The sequence below is a fragment of the Galeopterus variegatus genome, unplaced genomic scaffold, assembly GCF_000696425.1.
Source record: "Galeopterus variegatus unplaced genomic scaffold, G_variegatus-3.0.2 Scaffold4892, whole genome shotgun sequence".
Taxonomy (NCBI): domain Eukaryota; kingdom Metazoa; phylum Chordata; class Mammalia; order Dermoptera; family Cynocephalidae; genus Galeopterus; species Galeopterus variegatus.
In genome coordinates this window covers 17,221-35,383 of record NW_007731003.1, presented here as the reverse complement: position 1 = coordinate 35,383, position 18,163 = coordinate 17,221, and the positions used below count along the sequence as shown (strand labels likewise).

Sequence of the window (18,163 nt, the reverse complement as noted above, 5' to 3'; positions counted from 1 at the left end):
TCCCAACACAGGGATTAGTCTCTTTATCATAAACTTCGAGGAAGGAAGCAAAGTTTTACCAAAAATTCAGTGTATTTGTATGAACCTACAGGATCATCTACATGGAGTGACTGAAACTGGCTAAGTTTAAATCTACATCGAAATCTAACAATTTCGAGCCTCTTTTGGCTTTATTTATTTCTGTCCTCTGCTAATGCTGATTTAGAAACAGTTAAAAAACAGATTATACAGCTCCAGTGAAATCATAGCCGCATAAAACGTTAATGGAAAACAGTTTAGAATTATTTTGTCTGAGTAGAGTTGGCATTTTTTGGAGAAATTATACTGCTTTGCTCAGTTAATCTCTAGGTTGTAAAAGGATGAAGGAACTCCGTATTGCAAGTTGGGAAATTAATAACCTTGTGATTATGTTTCTTTCCCTTTTTTAAATGTTGATATTTTTCTTTAATTTCTAAAAAATCTAGCCTATTTTATCAGCTCTTGGTAAGATACTATATGTTTTTTACTATCTCATCCCATGCTTAGAAGAAAGACTAATTCCCATTGCATATTTATAGTGACTGCATTATATTTAAAAGACCCTTTAAATGAAAAATTCTTACTACCATAAGTTGATGTAAATTAAAATGACACAGATTTTTATTTTACATAGAAATCAACTGTTAGAATTTTTAATTCCACAGGGCCTGAATGTAGATAGGTGCAGATTAGGATTGCAAGATATCATTTGATTAAAAAACATTAAAGAAGGAATCTCTGAGCAAAAGATAAAAGAACAGCCTTTTCTAAAAAGATACCTTGAAAAAAGCAAGTCAATGGAAGCTAGTAAAGCCAAAAAAACCCCACAAAAAAACACCAAAAAAAGTTGACTTAGAGAATTAGAGATTATTAGAACCTAATGAGGCAATATTAGAACCTAAGGTTGACGAAGAGTCCAACAGAAAAGGAAAAAAACAAAGTTGTCACATGCCAAGTGGCCAATCCCTCTTGAAATAGAGGGTAGGTTCACTTGGTCTCTCCTAAGCAGAAGAGAATGTCCAAGATATGAAATATTTTAAAAATCAGTGAAAATCCAGTCCCAGCATTGGGTTAATCTGAGTGCTCGTGGAGTGCTTGGGATGAGAAAGGACTCAACTCGCAGCATTCAGAAGCAGTCCTGGTCTCTCCCTCATGTAGGGAGAAGTTGCTTTTCCATGTTGGGAGGCAGGAGGAAGGAGGCATGACTTAGAGATCAGTGGTGGATTCCTCAAAAGGCTGGATGCTGTTTATGTCCATAATGTGGCCTTTTCCACATCTACTGAACCCCTGCGCCTGCCCTTCAAAGCCCTGCGTAATGTCCTCAAAAGTCCTGCGATGGGTCTCTGGGACTTTGAAGAAGGTGAAGACGATGACAGCATTGGCTCCTAAAGAGAATATAGGCGAGGGGAAGAGCAGTCCAACCAAGAAGTTGGAGGTCCAGCTGGAACAACCAGCTGCTGCCATTGCAGCTGGGTGGGGTTCCTGGCTGAAGAGTTCAGCCACAGTAAACCAGAGAGTGGGGCCTGGTCCAACTTCAAAGAAAGCCACAAAGATCAAGATAGCTGCAATGCAGACATAGCTCATCCCATTATATTCGTTCTTTAATAACAAAGAAACAGTCATGAGGACGGGACAAAAAGCCATCCCTCCAAGCCCTGTCACATGTAGAGTTCTTCCTGCCCTTTCCACCAGAAACAGAGAAACTACAGAGAAGATACAGCCGCACCAGTGGTGGCATAGGGCTGTACTTTGTAGGACAGCTAGAATGGTGGTAAAAGTGCAGCCAGAAGTACAGTTTCAGACCCCAAAATGACTTCCAGACCAAAGATCCGGGCCACCAGAATTCCAATGATGATGCCCAGCTGATTGAGAGTAGCAAAGGCTCCCCATAGGGCAGGAGGAGATTTCTCTCCATTGTACATGGGCACGAAACCTGTGCAGAGTCCACAGAAGATGCAGCCCAGGGTCAGCATTTCAAATGACTTAGCTAATTCACAGTATCCCATAAGGCTGCCACCTGTGATGACCACTAGGTTGACAATAAGTATTGAATTGTGCCTGCCGAAGCGGTTGATGAAGAATTGAACAGAAAAGGAGTGAATCATACCACTAACAGAGAATAGGCCACGGGCACCGACCAGAGGTTTGTGAGCAGTACCTCAGAGGGGAGAGTCCTTTGACCACTCTTTCATAGTGTAATTCGAAAGTTTTTAATGATATTCTCAGGAGCATTGATGACTCTAGTGTTGTAGCCCAATTGGAAACAGCCTATTGTAGCAATGGCAATTACAAAGATCAGAGATGGGGTGACCTTCTGTGTACCCATGGCCCTAAACTAATCCTTTTCAAATCTTCAAGAAAGATCTAGGAGTGGGTTTCCAGGAACACATCGTCCAGCCAGCAAAACCTTCAAAATGTCATTCTCGGCAGCCAGTTTCCTCAGCGATGCTCTGTGATTCTCACTCACCATCTTGTGGAGAGTATTGATGAAGTTGTGTCTTCTTTCTGCCAGGTGACACTGGAGAAGAGATTTTAATTAAGTTTTGTAAATTAGATTGGTCCTTCAAAAGTCCGTATCTAAATGAAGAATGTATCTGACGTGTAGTTTGCTGTTAAGTCACCATGTTGATGGATGCTGTGGGTCTCAACATGTAAGAGAATTAATACTGAAGTTGTCAGTTAAGGCTAGATTCAGTATAGTCAAAATTTACTTTGAACATCATTTAAATCATGTATAAAGTTCAGTATGATATTGTTGTCAGTGTGTCCCACCTTTCCAGTCTCTCTGTTATTGGTGGAAGAGGGCATGTTTTGAGCATCAGAGAAAGAATACTGTAAATAAAAACTTGAAAATATACCTGAAAACTACAGATAATAAATATCTACATTCTCTCTGTCCAGAGTAAGCTTTCTTCTTTTTTTTAAAGAAATAAAATGTTAAGATGTAAGTAGAGTTTCCTTTAACCAGCTCTTGAAGTGTAGGTCCCCTGCGGAGGCAACTACTGCAGTGCGTCTGTGTATGTTCATCTGTTCTTTCCATTTTCATCTAGTGTCCGTAAGGGAACGGCATTGGGTTTTGCCTTAAAAATGTACACAAATATCGTCAAGCTGTCTCTATTCTTTTAGTTTTTATGTCTTGGGCTGCCGATAAGTGCAAATCTAATTAATTATAACCACGATTTTATTGAATAAATATAGCACATTTTGTTCATTAATGGACATTTAGGTGTGTTTGGTATTTTCCTACAGAAACAGTGCTACAGGGAACAGGTTTTCATCATTCCTTGTACTCTGTCAAAAGATGTGCATCTCTGGGCTTTAGAAGAAATGGCTCTACTGTTTTTCAGTCCCACTAGCCATATTCAAAGTTCCCATTTTCCACCTCCTTGTCAACACTTGATACTGTCTAATTTCTGCTAATGTGATGGGTGAGAAATATTATTTTAATAAGCTTTTCTGTAACTGATAATGAGTCTGGGCACTTTTTTCATATATGTGTATTGGGAGTTCCGATGTCTTCACTGGTGAATCACTGGTATGTATTCTTTGCCTGATTTTCTCTTGGGCTGTTTGGCATTTTATTAGTGAGTTACAGGAGTAATTTGCCTATTCTGGATACTAGTCCTCCTGTTATATACATTGCATGTATCTTCCAGTTTGTTACCTGTCTTTGAGATCTGCTTATGATACATTTTTTTATATGTTTTCAATTTTTAAGTCAAACCAGTATATCTTGTCCTTTATTCTTTTTTTTTTTTTTTGGTTGGGGGTGTGTGTGTCATTAAAAGCCTTCTGTACCATGAGGTCATAGAGTAATCTTTTTTCTAACAGTTTTAGAGGATTTTTGAATGTCAAATCTCTAAGTTATTTGGAATTTATTTTTTGAAGTATAAGGTAGGAATTCAATTTTACGTTTTTACGGTTTTTTTTCATGTGGGTGAAGCAGAGGACATAGAATTCCAGGTATATACCCCCTGCCCCAACACATGCATATCAACAATGGTACATTTGTTACAACTGATGAGCCTATATTAACAGAAAGGAGTACGGTGGGTATATGGAACTGTGTGTGTGTGTGTATGCTCATGTATATCTTTATAATTATATAAACTTTTATTCTATATTATACAATTTTATCTCACCTTTTTTTCAAAATAAAATTGTCTTTACTTTCATAAGACTGATTTACCATTTTGTTTGTTTTATGGTTACTTTTATTCTATATTATACAATTTTATCTCACCTTTTTTAAAAATAAAATTGTCTTTACTTTCATAAGACTGATTTACCATTTTGTTTGTTTTATGGTTATTTCTTTCTGTGTCTTTCTAAGAAATCTTTGCCTGGTCATGGAGAAATTTTGTTTTCTTCTAGAATATTTATAATTTTTAACTTTTATGTTTAGGTCCTGGCCTGTCTGGAATTAACTTTTGTGTGTGGTGTGAGTTATTCACCTAGATATTCAATTCCACCATTTGTTGAAAAGGTTTTCCTTTTTCCTGAATTGCTTTGCCTCCTTTGTCAAAAATAAATTTACCGTGTAAGTTTTGGTCTTTTTTGGACTCCTTATTTTGTTCCATTTATCTGTTTATCCATATACAAATATCACGCTATCCTGATTACATTTATAGCAAGCCTTGTAATTAAGTATATGTCACCTATATACTTGTTCTTTTCAAGTTTTTGTTAATTGCAGTTTCTTTGTATTCCCACATAAATTTTTTTTTAAAAGACTTTTTTTAGAACAAATTTTAGATTTATAGAAAAATTGAGATGATAGTACAAACAGTTCTCAAACCCCTGCATCCAGTTTCATCTATTAACATTTTACATTGGTAGGATGCATTTGTTACAATTAATGAACCAATATTGATACATTATTAACCAAAGTCCGTAGTTTATTCACATTTCCTTGGTTTTTGCCTAATGTCATTTTTCTATTTTAGAATCCCATCCAGGACACCACATTCCATTTAGTCGTCATGTCTCCTTAGGCTCCTCTTGGTTGTAACAGTTTATCAGACATTCCTTATTGGTTTTGTTTTTGTTTTTGTTTTATGACGCTGGCAGTTTGGGAAGTACTGGTCATTTTGTAGGATGCCTCTCTACTGGAATTTGTCTGATATTTTTCTCATGAGTACCCTGGGGTTATGGGTTTTTGGAAGGAAGACTACGGAAGTAGTGTTATTTTCATGACAACATATCAAGGGTACATACCATATATCTGACTTATTTCATTTGGTTGTTGATGTTGACCTTAATGACCCAGCTAAGGTAGTGTTTGTAAGTTTTCTCTGCTGTGAAGTTACTCTTTTTTTATCCTTTCTGCACTGTACTCTTTGGAAGGAAGTCTCTCTGCACTCACAGAGGAGTAAGGATTTATGCTTCTTTTTGCAGATGGAGTATCTATAAGTTATTTGGAATTCTGTGAAGATTTGTGTTTTTTTGTTAGAGCAGAGACTTATAACACCAATGTCATGGGTTCAGATCCCCACACCAGCCAGCTGCCAACAACAAAAAAATAATAATAAAGATTTTTTTCTTATTCCCCTACTTATCTGTATGTTCAAACATTTATATCAGTGTGGACTCGTGAATACTTATTTTATACCTTGGGTTATATCCCATAGTTCTTGTTTTGTTGTTGCTTAAATTGTTCCAGCTTTAGCTATTGGAAGCTCTTTCAATTGGCTCTTGTGACCCTTTGACATAGCCCATCAACATGGATTGTTTTTTGTTTTTTTGTTTTTTTTTTTTTTTAGCACTTCCTTATTTTCTGTCAGTACCAGACACTGCAGGCTCATCTTGCTTTTTTATGTCCCAGTCCTAGAATCAGCCATTTCTCCAAGAAACCATGGTTCCTTTTATTAGAGAATGGTATTAAAAACCAAGATCTGGGGCCGACCCTGTGGCTCACTTGGGAGAGGGTGGCACTGGGAGCGCCGAGGCAGCGGGTTCGGATCCTATATAGGGATGGCCGGCGGGCGACACCAAGCCAAGGATTATGATCCCCTTACTGGTCGCAAAAGCAAAATACAAACAAAAAAAACCCCCAAGATCTGGGCACTAGGTGTGCTCGTTACTATTGGGGTATTGTTTCTTTTAGGCCTTCTCAGCTGACAAAGCAAGGAACTAACATGTGGATATATTTCTCATGTATATTCACATACCTGTGAATATTTCTTTATGTGGCTGTCTCTTCATCAACTAGAGTATAGTGCTTACGTGCAGTTCTTTTTGCCTTTAGTCTTGCAGACTCTACTCATTTCCAAAATTACTTAGGTCAGTACCTTTCACCCAACTACCCCTATGAGGTTGTTTCATACATTTGTAATACAGTTAGATTCTCTTATTCCACGTGTATTTTAAAATTGTTTGTTTCTATAGAAAAAACCTGCCGAGACTATGATTGTGGGATAATTGACATCTTAACAATATTGAGTCTTCCAAATCAGGAGCATAGTGTATCTCTCCATTTATTTATAACTTTTAACTTCTCTCAGTAACATTTTGTAACGTTTATGTATTTTGTTAAATTTGTCCTTAATTATGTTTTTGTTCCCAAATATTTTGTTTCTGTCCTTGTTATAAATGGAATTCTTACACTTTTACTTAAAATTTTACTTTCTAATTGTTTGCTGCTGGTATGTAACACTTAACTTATATATATTAATCTTGCCAAATTTACATATTGTTAGTTTTAGTTTAGTTCTGATAGTTGCTTTGTAGGTTCATTAGGGCTTTCTACATAGACAATCATGTCACCTCAAAATAGAGATGTCTTTAAGTTTGTATGCCATTTGTTTTTTCCCTTAGGGAACTTCCCAGGACCTCCAGTACAATTAAATAGAACTAGTGAAAGAAAACATTCTTGCCTGTTTCTAATTTAAGACTAGAATTTTAGTATTTTTTAAGATATAATGTTAGGTGAGTCAGTACATCTTCAAATATTTCTTATTCCCTAACTTTTTCTGCTTTTTTCTTTTGGGACTCATCTTACACCTACGTTGGGCAGCTTGATAAGGTCTCACAGATCACCAAGGATCTGTTCATTTTTAAAAACTTATTTTTTCTCTGTTCTAAAGATGAGATAATTTATATCAACTTTCTTTATCTTAAATGACCCTTTCTTATCTCCAATCTGTTAAGTGCATTCAGTAAAATTTTCATTTCAGATATAATTTTCACATTTTTCTTTCTTTACCCTTTCCCATCCTCACTGCACCGCAATGGTTTTGTGATAAAACCTTTAGTTTTCTTTTCTTTAGTCAGAGAGAACTTTTATGAAAAAATAAAGAAACTCTCCCAGTCGGTAGAAGGAAAATATCCACAGCATGTCTTCTTTCCTCTTTAGTGTTCAATTTTCCTTCTATTAGGGAATGAAGCCTGTTTATTCCCAAATATTATTTTGGTACTGCCCCATTTCTATGGGTTTTCAAGTCCTGTGGGCCAGAAACAAAATTAAGAATCACCTCTTCTAACCTTTTATTTCTGAAATACTATGGAGGGGTGAAACTTATAAGCAGAGGCCAAGCTGTTTGTTTCCAAAAATAAAAAAAGACTGGAGAGCTTTTAATAATAATAATAATAATATAATAAAATAATAAAATATAATAATAATAATAATAACCTGTCTCTGATAAGTCTGTTTTGCATATTAAGGAAAGCATTTTGACCTATGCTCCTGATGGCTATCCCTTACCCAAAGTGTAGAGGACTTTGGTACTCAGACTCTTAAAAGGGACATAATCAGAAGAAAATTCCCTTCGTATACTTTGTCAGAAGGTAATCTGAACACCAATCAAAATGATGAACACTATGCTAAGTTATTTTACATTGTTGAAAGGGAGAAGCTAATGGCTAAATTCAGGTAATGAAAAACCAACTAAAGGCTTGAGCTAATGTGAATTTGAATAGAGAGAGATGTAAATGTTAATAAGTATCTTTGCTTCCTGTGTTTTGGTAGCCAGTTCTGATGGAGATTAAAGAAGGAATTCTGAGAACACCAACCTCAGAAAGAGAAGGTATATAGATTCATTATCTTGGTGTCCTGCTGTCAAATTTTCACAGGGCATTAGCACTGTGTATATGTTAAGTACATAGCATCTGGTTTACTGAGATATTGATGTTGTTTCAGTGTGTATTTTTTAAATAAAACAAAAATTTCTGTCTTTAAGGGAAACACTTTAAGGCTAGTGTGGTCAGAAATCCAATATTGGTAAAATGTCTTTGTTTTCAATAATTCTGTCTAGATTAACCCAAATTGTTGAGTCTGCTTACAAATGGAAAAGATCTTTGAATATTTTAAAATTCTGATGTTCTTTGTCAATTTTACTTTCCCTGGATTTTTCCAAATCTCCTGTCCCGTAACCCCTTTTATTCTCACATTCCAATGTGCTTTTATGTAGTAATGCAGAGAGAAGCTAACAGAAGCTGAGATAAATTTTATTTTTCTTTTAAACAGAAGAAAGGAAAAAGGTGAGGTTACACTTTTATAAATATTTATAAATATAGAGTGATAAGCAAAATCTTCCAAATAAATAAATAAATATTGCCACATGCTAAGGACATAAATTGTGGGGGCTACATTGGCTCTGTCAAAAAGAAAATCCCTGATGGTGGTGTTGAGTTAGTGAGATTTCAGCCAGTTTTCTGCCAAAGTCCTTGTGGGATTTCCATCTACTTTTCAGTTTTGGGAAGCTTCCAATAGCTATTATACAGAATAATATCCCCAACAGGAAATGAAAACTATTAAAGTACTTGCCATGAACAGGCTATATATACTACTATACATAGTTTTAGTGTTTCAGAATAGGAACTGGTCCTTCAAATTTAGCTTAAAACCATCAGGTAAAAACAGCTGTCCAATGTTTCTCTGTTAAGTGAAAAGAATGGATACGTTTCTAAGGTGGGGTACATGTTGGCAGTTAAAAAAAGTGGGAGGAAGCTGTTTGAATCTACTTTGCTTGTTAATATTCTGCTCTTTAGGTGGCCATTAAATAGAGGTAGGAAAATGGGACGCCCTTGTAGAAAGAATCTAAGTTATGGGGTTAGACCAGGGTGAGGGCTGAGCATCTGTCAGTCCTACCTGTCTGGCAGTCCTCGGCTGTTCCTACATGAGGCTTTGTTTTCCTTGGGATAGCATTGGGGCCCCTGGGACCGGAACCTGTCTTCATTAACCCCCCAAGACTTTCCAAGGGGATTGAGACCCAAATGTGTCTTTAACTAATCCTGTAGCCACGGCTGCAGAGTGCTAAAGAGGTCATGGCCAAGAGCCTGACAGTGCTGTCTTTTCCCAACCCCCAGAACTTGGTCCGATGGCTATGGGACTTCTTTTCCCCGAGTCCTGATGACACTTCCCTTCAAGAAAAGGACACAATTTTTCAGTCCACAGAAAACCTAACCAAGGGCAGTCCCAGTGTCTCAGGGCCCATCCGCAGGTACATTTTTGTAATTTATCCGGAATGGATTACTACTCAACCTGGAAGCAGAGGCTTAATTAATGCCTCTTAGGAGAGTTTGAATTCCATTATGAAGAGCAAATCCTGGCAGGACAGATTTTCATGGGCTGATACTAGAGCTGTTCCTCAGGCCAAATAAACTAAAGCCAAAGATGGGGCCAAGAGGCAAGGGTATGTATCATGAGCCACTCGGGAACGGATCAGAGATCATTCTGCGCCCTCTGGGTCTGGCAGCATGCAGGGAGGGTGGTCAAAGAGTACCCCACCGTGGGGAGGCTGAGCTTTCCAGCAAGATATCTGCGTCCGTTCCTCGAGCATTCTAGTCGTTTTGGCCAGCCTACCACCAATCTTTGACAGCTCTTCCCCAGAGATGCTCAAGGAAGAACAGAGGCTTGAAGTTAGTGTTTTCAGCTTGCCCAGTGCAGCTGTTCATGTGAAGGTTTGTGTACTCAGATGCCAGCAGGATCCAGCCCGTGACATAAGCACACAGCAGTGGAGAAGCTGCTGGTATCGCCCCTTCCTTACACCTTCCAAGTGGCGAAGTCACTAAGCCATTGTGTTTTCTTAATGCTAAATTGATCAAGGGGCGAGGCATAGGGAAGAGACATATGGGATGCGGATCCCTTCTCCCCCCTTAATGAAGTGGGAATTCCTAGTTTACCTGTTGGGGTTCTTATTCGGAAAGCTGGTGTACGTGGGGCAAGGGGGGCGGCAACCCTGTCGCTCGGCCTCACAGGTTGATTCTCGAGGGACCTGCTGGGGAGGGGAACGGACGGAAGCAGCTCATTCCGCACGTCACCCCCACTGTCCCCTCCTTGGAGTGGAGAGGGGCCTGGTCCCTTTAAACGGTTTAGCTTGCCGAGAGACTGGATAAGAGGAACGCTCTCGCGTGTCCCTAGATAAACCTGGGGAAGGGGCGGCACCTGTCGGCGCCCGTGCGCCCCGCGTGCGTGTTCACCCTGTGGCCCCTGACCACGCCCAGAGGGTCGCTGGCCGCCAGGCCGTCGTCCTCGGCGCTCGGGAGCTCCTGCGAGCAGGACGCGGGGGCCGGGGTCATGCGCGGCCGGGGCTTGAGCACGCTCAGCGGGTCGCGCTCCAGCTCGTCCTCGGCGCTGCGGGTGTGGCGCCGCGGCGCGGGCGTGTGGAAGCGCAGCAGCGGGAGCTCGTTCCTCCGCGACAGGAACTGGGAGTAGGGCGGCGGGTTCGCGCCGGGCACGAAGGCCCTCTTGGCGCGGCCCAGGCTGACGAGGAAGAGGTGCTGCGGCGACTGGTACACGTCGAAGCCGTTTTCCAGCGTGCGCTGTCGGAAGCGGCAGCCGTCGGGGCTGAAGGAGAGCTGCGGGGCGCGACACCGTGAGGCGGGCACCGGGCCCGGGCGGGGACTCTGCCCGCGCACTGAGCGCCCTCCCGCCGGCACGGACAGAGCCGGAGGCGCCGTGCGCCCTGCTTCCCTCTCTACCTGGCTGCAAGTTGGCTTGGGATTTTTCTCCCTACCTGGAGAACAGGATGGGCTGGAGCTTGCAGGGTCAGACACAAATGAGGGTGCTGACCTCCCAGAGGTGGAATAGTCTGGGGTTAGGGACACGAGCCTCGATAACAGAGGAGCTGGCTTCGAGGCCTCAGTCGGTCACTAGTACTGGGTTTTATGGAGTGCCTGCTAAGGCCTTTGCGGATGGTTTCATTTCATCCTGAAACTCCACAAAGTATTTTACAGATCAGGACTGACCCCTATGTGCCTAGACGTGCTCAACAGATATTTATGTACTTAGCTAGCCGTCTGTCATAGTTGATAGATATTGAGTTAACTATCATTAGTTACCATAACAAATATGTCTGTATTTGTTCAACAGGTATTTATCTACTCTAGCCAGATACGGCTGTAGGTGCTGGGACCAGCAGCAAACAAAACAGGAAGTCCCTGGTCCTAGTGGGTATGTCTGCCTGTAAGAGACTCCGGGGATAAGTGGTCCTTCTATTCCACGATCTCAACATCCTCTGCAATATTTTGGCAGCCTTTAGTTTGGGAAACCGATTGCTTAGCAATCTGAATGACCAGCTATCACAATTGAGGCAGAGGTAATTAATTAGAGATCTTTAACTGGAGGGAGATCCACTGAAGAAACTGAAGTTTGGAGAAGTGAGGGGACTTGCCCAAGGTCACAGCCAGTGACAGAACCAAGATGACAACAACGGCTTTTTCACCTTTCTAATGTACTTTACAACATGAATTCACATAACTCGAGGACTTACAACTACTTAGGAGGAGCTGTGCTAGGTACAAAAATGGGTACCGATGGGCACTACAGACTGGAGGCCAGGATCCCAGGTTCTAGAACCAAACTGCCTAGGTTCAAACCCCAGCTATGAAATCCTGAGCATTTAATACTTAGACTGAGCAAAGTCCTCTGTGAAAACAGGTCCCCAAGTATGCTGCCGATGAAATCTTTAAGCTAGAAAATTAGATAATTGTTTGTGAATGGTGATCAACACAAAAGAAACTCACCGATCCAAAAATGTTGCCTCTGAAATCCATACAGAGGTATCTCCTGCTCATCACACCTGTGATCACCACGAAGCCAGCATCCTCTGATCTGATCATCAGGGCACCTATGGACAAGACCATGTGGATAAAAGACTGCACATGCAATTCCCACCTTCCAGCACTTCTTGAGAACACACCTTCATGAAGCTTCCCTGGGTTGATTCTAAGGGTGGTGACGACATCACACAACCCTCTCTTTCTGCTCGTTCAACCTCATTTCTGCTGGCCCCCAGCACTCACACTCATTCGCCTCTCGCTTCACCGTCTTGCCTGCACGGGGCACTCCGATCTCCAGGCGTTCTTTCCCCTGTGCTGTACACGTTTTTCCCTCTGCCTGGACTGTGTTTATTTTTCTCTTTGCCTTGCTAATACATTTTAATGTTTGTGCTCGTGATCTCATTCTTCTTCCAAGCCTTCTGCTTTTGTGAGTTTTTAATCTATACCAAGATGTTTTTCAAAGATCCAGCTTGTCTGATAGTCTGGTTCTCTATCTAGGTATCTGTGTAGTAGTCTGATACATCAGTCAACACTTACTATGTATCCAGAACTGTGTTAGAGTTGATCTCTCTCTCTCCCTTCTCTGTGTACTGAAGTCACTCATCCCTCAAGTTCAAGCTCAGATGCCACTCTCTCTGTGAAGACTTTCCTTATCTCCCAAATCAGAATTGATTGTCCTTTCTTCTCAGCTCCCTCAGCACAAAGCCTGCACCTCTACCACAGCATGTGTTCCTCTCTCCTTGCTCTAAGTTTACATCTAGGGTGAGCTACTTAGGAGCAGAGGGTGTATCTGTCCATGGTGAGTAGATGCCAGGGGTGGATGAGATTTTCTTTTTGGGCTCGTCTCAGGTTCGATTGTTTGTCACTTGGTGGTGCCCCTTCCAGGTGCAGAGTCCCTCATGGTCTTTCAATGTCCTCTCTCAAAAACTTGTCTCTGACAAGGGCCTGAAACCCATTCATACAAAACAGAAATCACACTTAAACTGTTATCACCTACACTTTAAATGATAACAGTTTAAGTGTGGTTTCTGTTTTGTGGCAAGGGTACAATTAATTAAGCCATACAGTGGCGTGATATGAGTGATAATTCAGAGAGACTTCTGCCCCAGATGCTGTTTATAATTACCTGACATTTTCTGTGAAATATCATTTCCTTAGGTCTTTGGGGCTACTTCCACTTGCCCACCATAGAATTTCCACATGCATCTCATTTGCCCTCCCAGCCTGCAGGGAGCTGGCCCAGGCAGGAGTTCTAACCCCCCTCTGCAAATGTAGCTTGGGAGTTGTAAAGGCCCAACATGTGTGCCTAGCAAGTGATAGAATCCCATGGGGTGATTTAGAACCGGGTCTTCTCTCCTATCCATGTAGGCTCAATACAAAGACCTCTGAGAAGAGTAGGCAAGCAATAATTAGACGCTAGCTGAGTACAGATCATAATGATGTGAGGCGGAGGAATGAGGATGGAGGCAGGCGCAGGAAGAAGAGAGTGGAGGAAGGCCAAAGCGTTAGTTTGTTTCAAAGTTTGGCTGAGGATTAACCCTTGAGGGAAGCTTCTGGAAAGTGGGGTGGGGTATGGGAGGTGTAGAGGATACTTAAATTCCTCCAAAATGGTGTCCGTGTATTTCAAATGTATGGTTAATTTTGTGGTAAACCTTGAGAGAAGCAGAAAGAATGTATAAGAAATAGTTTCTGTCCTGATGACTTTTCAATCTAATTGGGGAAAAAATTACGTTTAGTAGCTGTTTTTGAGTGGTTATACTCTAACTACTTTGCGTATTTTGAATTCTGAAAAACAGCTGTCATATTGTATATAGTAGCAGCAGCAGCAGCTCAATTTAAGTAATCAGGAAACTAAGGCAGGATTCAGACTCAGGTCAGTGACATCTTCCTGGTTCCCTGCATCTTCTGGCTCCTATGGAAATCTTTGCAAATATGAGAAGACAAAATCGAGTCCAAGGTGCTGCAGGCCATGAGGACACCGATTTGGAGTGCCTGCCCGGAGGAGACCAGGGAAGAGGCAGGAACCAGGAACTAGGGAACTTGGATTCTGGTCCCAATTCTGCCACTTACTAACCTTGTAGCCTTGGGCAAGTCAGTGCGCTGACCCAGGTCTCCTCAACTGTGAAATGAGGACAATAATAGCTGTCCTGGCTTCATCATAGGGTTATGATGAGAACCGAGTGGGATGATGATTGTAAAAGCTACTAGACAATGATGCGCAAATGGAAGGCATCGTGGGCTATGTGCTGACCTGCCACGCGTGCCAAGCCCACGCGCGGGGTCAGTGTGGGCAGCACGTGTGGACGTGTGCTCCTGGTCTCCAGGGCCAGTTCTGGAAGAAGACAGCCTGTGGGGGACAGTGAGCAGCCGCTGCAGAGGGTGCCCGGACTCTCGAGTCAAACCAGCACAAGCCAGTCTAGAAGTTTAGAAGATGTAAGAGGCAGATTTCCTTCCCTTGGCATGTTTTCTCAGTCTGCATAGATTCAAGGGGAGGATTTGGCAGAAGGAAGGAACAAATCACTGTGGCTGCTGGAGCTTCCTGCTGCACCTGTTGGAGCCAGGCAGGCTTAATGGACTTTTCCTTCAGTGACGGAGGCGTCATGATGCATGAGATTTGGGGTCAGGATGTCTGCTAGGTCATTTACTACCTGTGTGACCTTGAGTCAGTTATTTCAGTTCTTTGATCTTTGTGGTTTCATATGTAAACTGTGGGTAGTGGAAACATTTACCTCATTTGGTCATCTTGAGGATGTAATGAGATAATGTTGTCATCTACTGTAAAGCACTTTGTGAAAGCGAGTAACTTTCACATGATAACTTTGCCTCAACCTCTGCTAAAAAAGAAAAATGATCTTTTCTCTTCTGTTCTCCTGGCTGGTAAATAATAAATAAGACATAAGATGATAGATGTAAGGTTCTCCAGCTCCTCAAAAGAAAGATAGTATAAAGGGTCAAAGAGCCCAAGAGTCATTGGGCTTCCAGTTTGTAAAGTTCCAGTGGGGAAGGTGGAGGGAGGGAGAATATCAAGGTCTAGGAAGTGGTATTAACCGGGGTGATAAGCATCTCTTTTCTGCTGTTTGCACAAAGTGAGGGTAGTGGGGAGTGAGAGGACGGCCTTGTTCACATTAGAGCAGGTGATATGGACACTAAAGGGGCTGCCTGACACCAGCGCTTGGGAGTCTTAAGGCTGCAAAACCTCTAGGCAGATAATTTCATTTTATCAAGACCAATGACCCAAAGATATGTTGGGGACTCAACTCTTGATCAAGAATCTACTAAAGCAAAAGAATCGAACCAGATTTCACTAGAAATGTATAGTTAATTAGGAAAAAAACACCCTCACACTTTTCTATCAGTGTAAAAGCGCTGCTTCACATTGCAGTCCTTCACCAGACTGTTAATTAGTAGTGTGACCTATCTGCAAGCATCAATATTTACCCTTTCCTTTTTGGTAACTTTTTATCTTAAAGTATACTTTTTTTCCTGTTTTTTTTTTTTTTTTTTTTTTTTTTTTTTTTTTTTTGTAATACACATGACAACTAGTTGAACAATGCAAAAGGTTATATAAACTAGGAAAAGTAGGTCTCCCTCCCAACACCCTGACCCTGAGCTCCCCTCCCCGGGTTAGTGTTTATCTTTCTAAAGACACAATGCTTAGCTAGTGCCTATATCTGACAAAACAAAATCCTATTTCTATTAAAAAAAAAAAAAAAAAGCCTGAAGTCAGGTCAATTCATTTCACTTCCTCTCAGTCACTTTCATTTGGTGCAGCTGGAGCTCAGTGTGTCCCCCACGCTGAGGCCAGTGGTCATTTGCAGGAAAAGCTCTGCATTTGGGCCACCAGCTCGAGAGTTTCAGCAACTTAGGCTCATTTCCCATGACCACCAGCCTGGACTGTTCGACACAATTTCTTGTTCAGGAAGGCACGTCTTTGGGAATTTCCTTTCAGCAAAGGGATTCCATGATTCTCGACAAGTTTTATAAGCATATTCTAGTTATATGCAGCCCTTTCAATCTATAGAAATCTAAATAATTACCAGAATCCCTATCCCACGTTTTAAGTCACATATAATCTTGCAGTAGAAATTGAGGGGTGCAAAAATGTATTTCCTAAGAGTCTGATAATGAGCTAGGAGATGAGAAGGGATGACAGACTATGAGGCCTCTGAAGAGCTGTGCCTTCCTTTCCAGTCACTGAGCTTTGTATAATGCGAGACACACTGTAGGTCCCGGTAAGCATGCACTGAATAAAATGAGCAGCACTGTGGCTGCATCCAAGTTTATTTCAGATTTTTGCCATTAGACACAAACTTGGCTTCCAAGATGCTGACTTCTGAGTCCTACCACCTGACTTGAGTTCTGGAACCTGTCTGGTATTTGGAGAGAAATTTTCTCCCTCCTTTTACCTCCTATGCACACCCACTGAGCACTTGAGGTTTCAACTGTTAGATTTGAATGTGCACGTATCTTACTACCACGTCTGAGGACCTTTGATTCCTAGCAGAATGAACATCTTGCACACAGCAAGGCCAGAGCAAAATAACTGATGAATTATTACAGCAATAAAGGGGGACTCGTAATTCCTATAAGAAGTTTTCAGTTCAATAGAGACTGTGATTCCTCTTTCATTCCTTAATTTCATCTCCATCGGTTTGCATTTTTTCATATGTTTAGAGTAATTTTTACACATTCTCCTAACATAGAAGACACTATCTTCTTCAATGCCCATCCCGTCTCTCCGCATCATCCCTTATGTAGGTGCACACAACGGAGCTCTCATATGAATCACAGCTAGTTGATTGACCTGGGGATCGGGATTCAACTTCTCCCAAACCTAATCTTTAAAAACACGACAGTGGTCTCATGTTGCCAGTGAGTTCCTGACTTGCTCAGCTGGCTACCGACTGGACACCTTTCAGCTCCAGAGGAGAATCATCATCTCATACTGGGCCCCTCTGAAGCACGCAGCAAACCTGTGACGGATGGATGGATGGATGTGTGGACAGGTGAGCACGTGGATGGATTGTGCACTTGCTTAGACTCAAGACAGCACACCTGGACACTCTGGCTTTAGTATATTTTTCCTGGGAATTTTTATAAGGTCAGAATACTAGAAGCGCAGAGTTAGAAAGAGCCCCTGAGTTCATCTATTCCAGTCCTTGGTATGATACAGGAATCTTCTTTACAACCTCCCTATTTAACCCAGTCCAAAGTTCATGAGCTAAAACTCAGCGTTTATTGATCTATCTGACTTCCTGTCCTCTTAGACTTCTTGCCTTTCTTTCTGTACATTTTTTGAATCCTTGGATAGGGCAAAGGGAAAGAGGGGTTTTAGTTAAGACAGAAGTTATTTGTTCTGAAAGAAACCAGTAAATACTAATTATGGAGGTGGCAGAATCTTCCCCCAAGGTTTACACACACACACACACACACACACACACACACACACACACACACACACACACACATGCACTCTGAGTGGTTCCTGGGCAAGAATCAATGAGGCTGAATTCGCCCTCTGGTCTAGCCCAACGCATCCTGAGCCCCCCGAAGGTGGAGGACAGGAGTGCTCCCCCTTCTCCCCAACCTGAAGCCCTACTCACTGTAGATGGTCTGATGGGGTGTGCCATCCACGTGGCCGTCCTTGTGGATCTGCAGGTGGTAGCTGTTCCTGGCTGTGGCCGTGTACAGGTGGGTCAGGCCCCCCCAGCTGGAGCTGAGCAGCGGGGAGGTGTTGGGATAGGCTCTGACGACGCACACGCTGCACACGCTGCCCAGGGCACAGACCAAGAGCCTGAGGTGGGCCCCCGACATCATGCAGGTCTCCGAATGGCTGGTGCTGAGTTGGAAACCTGACACTCCCTCTGGGACTCTGCTGGTCCTGCCTCACTTGCCTCTTTCTCCTCCTCTTCCTTGCAAGTAGCTGGTGTGAGGATCCTAGGCTGGATTCCCTTCTTTTCTCCCTTGGACTTTTAAAGGGTAGCAGTGTGACATCAAACAGGAAAAACTCCACTGTCCACATCCTCTGTGTTGTAATCAGCCCATCTGAAGAAACTGCAGCGAACTCTGAGGCTCACGGAAGGCACGTCAGTTCCAGACACACACACACACACACACCCCTCAATTTCAAGCCAACGCTCCAAAA

At 42.1% G+C, this 18,163-nt stretch overlaps 1 protein-coding gene and 1 pseudogene across 1 annotated transcript; both read right to left on the bottom strand.

Annotated features, from left to right (window-relative positions):
• Positions 1-167: 167 nt before the first annotated feature.
• Positions 168-4,145, bottom strand: LOC103603961 (annotated as a pseudogene).
• A 6,229-nt stretch (positions 4,146-10,374) lies between these two features.
• On the bottom strand, positions 10,375-17,849 carry FGF23 (fibroblast growth factor 23). The gene is made up of 3 exons (XM_008588544.1): positions 17,622-17,849; positions 11,983-12,086; positions 10,375-10,815 (listed from the first exon to the last, which is right to left on the bottom strand). Exons 1-3 carry the CDS (start codon positions 17,833-17,835, stop codon positions 10,375-10,377), a joined length of 759 nt encoding a protein of 252 aa, XP_008586766.1. The 5' UTR covers positions 17,836-17,849.
• Positions 17,850-18,163: the final 314 nt, after the last annotated feature.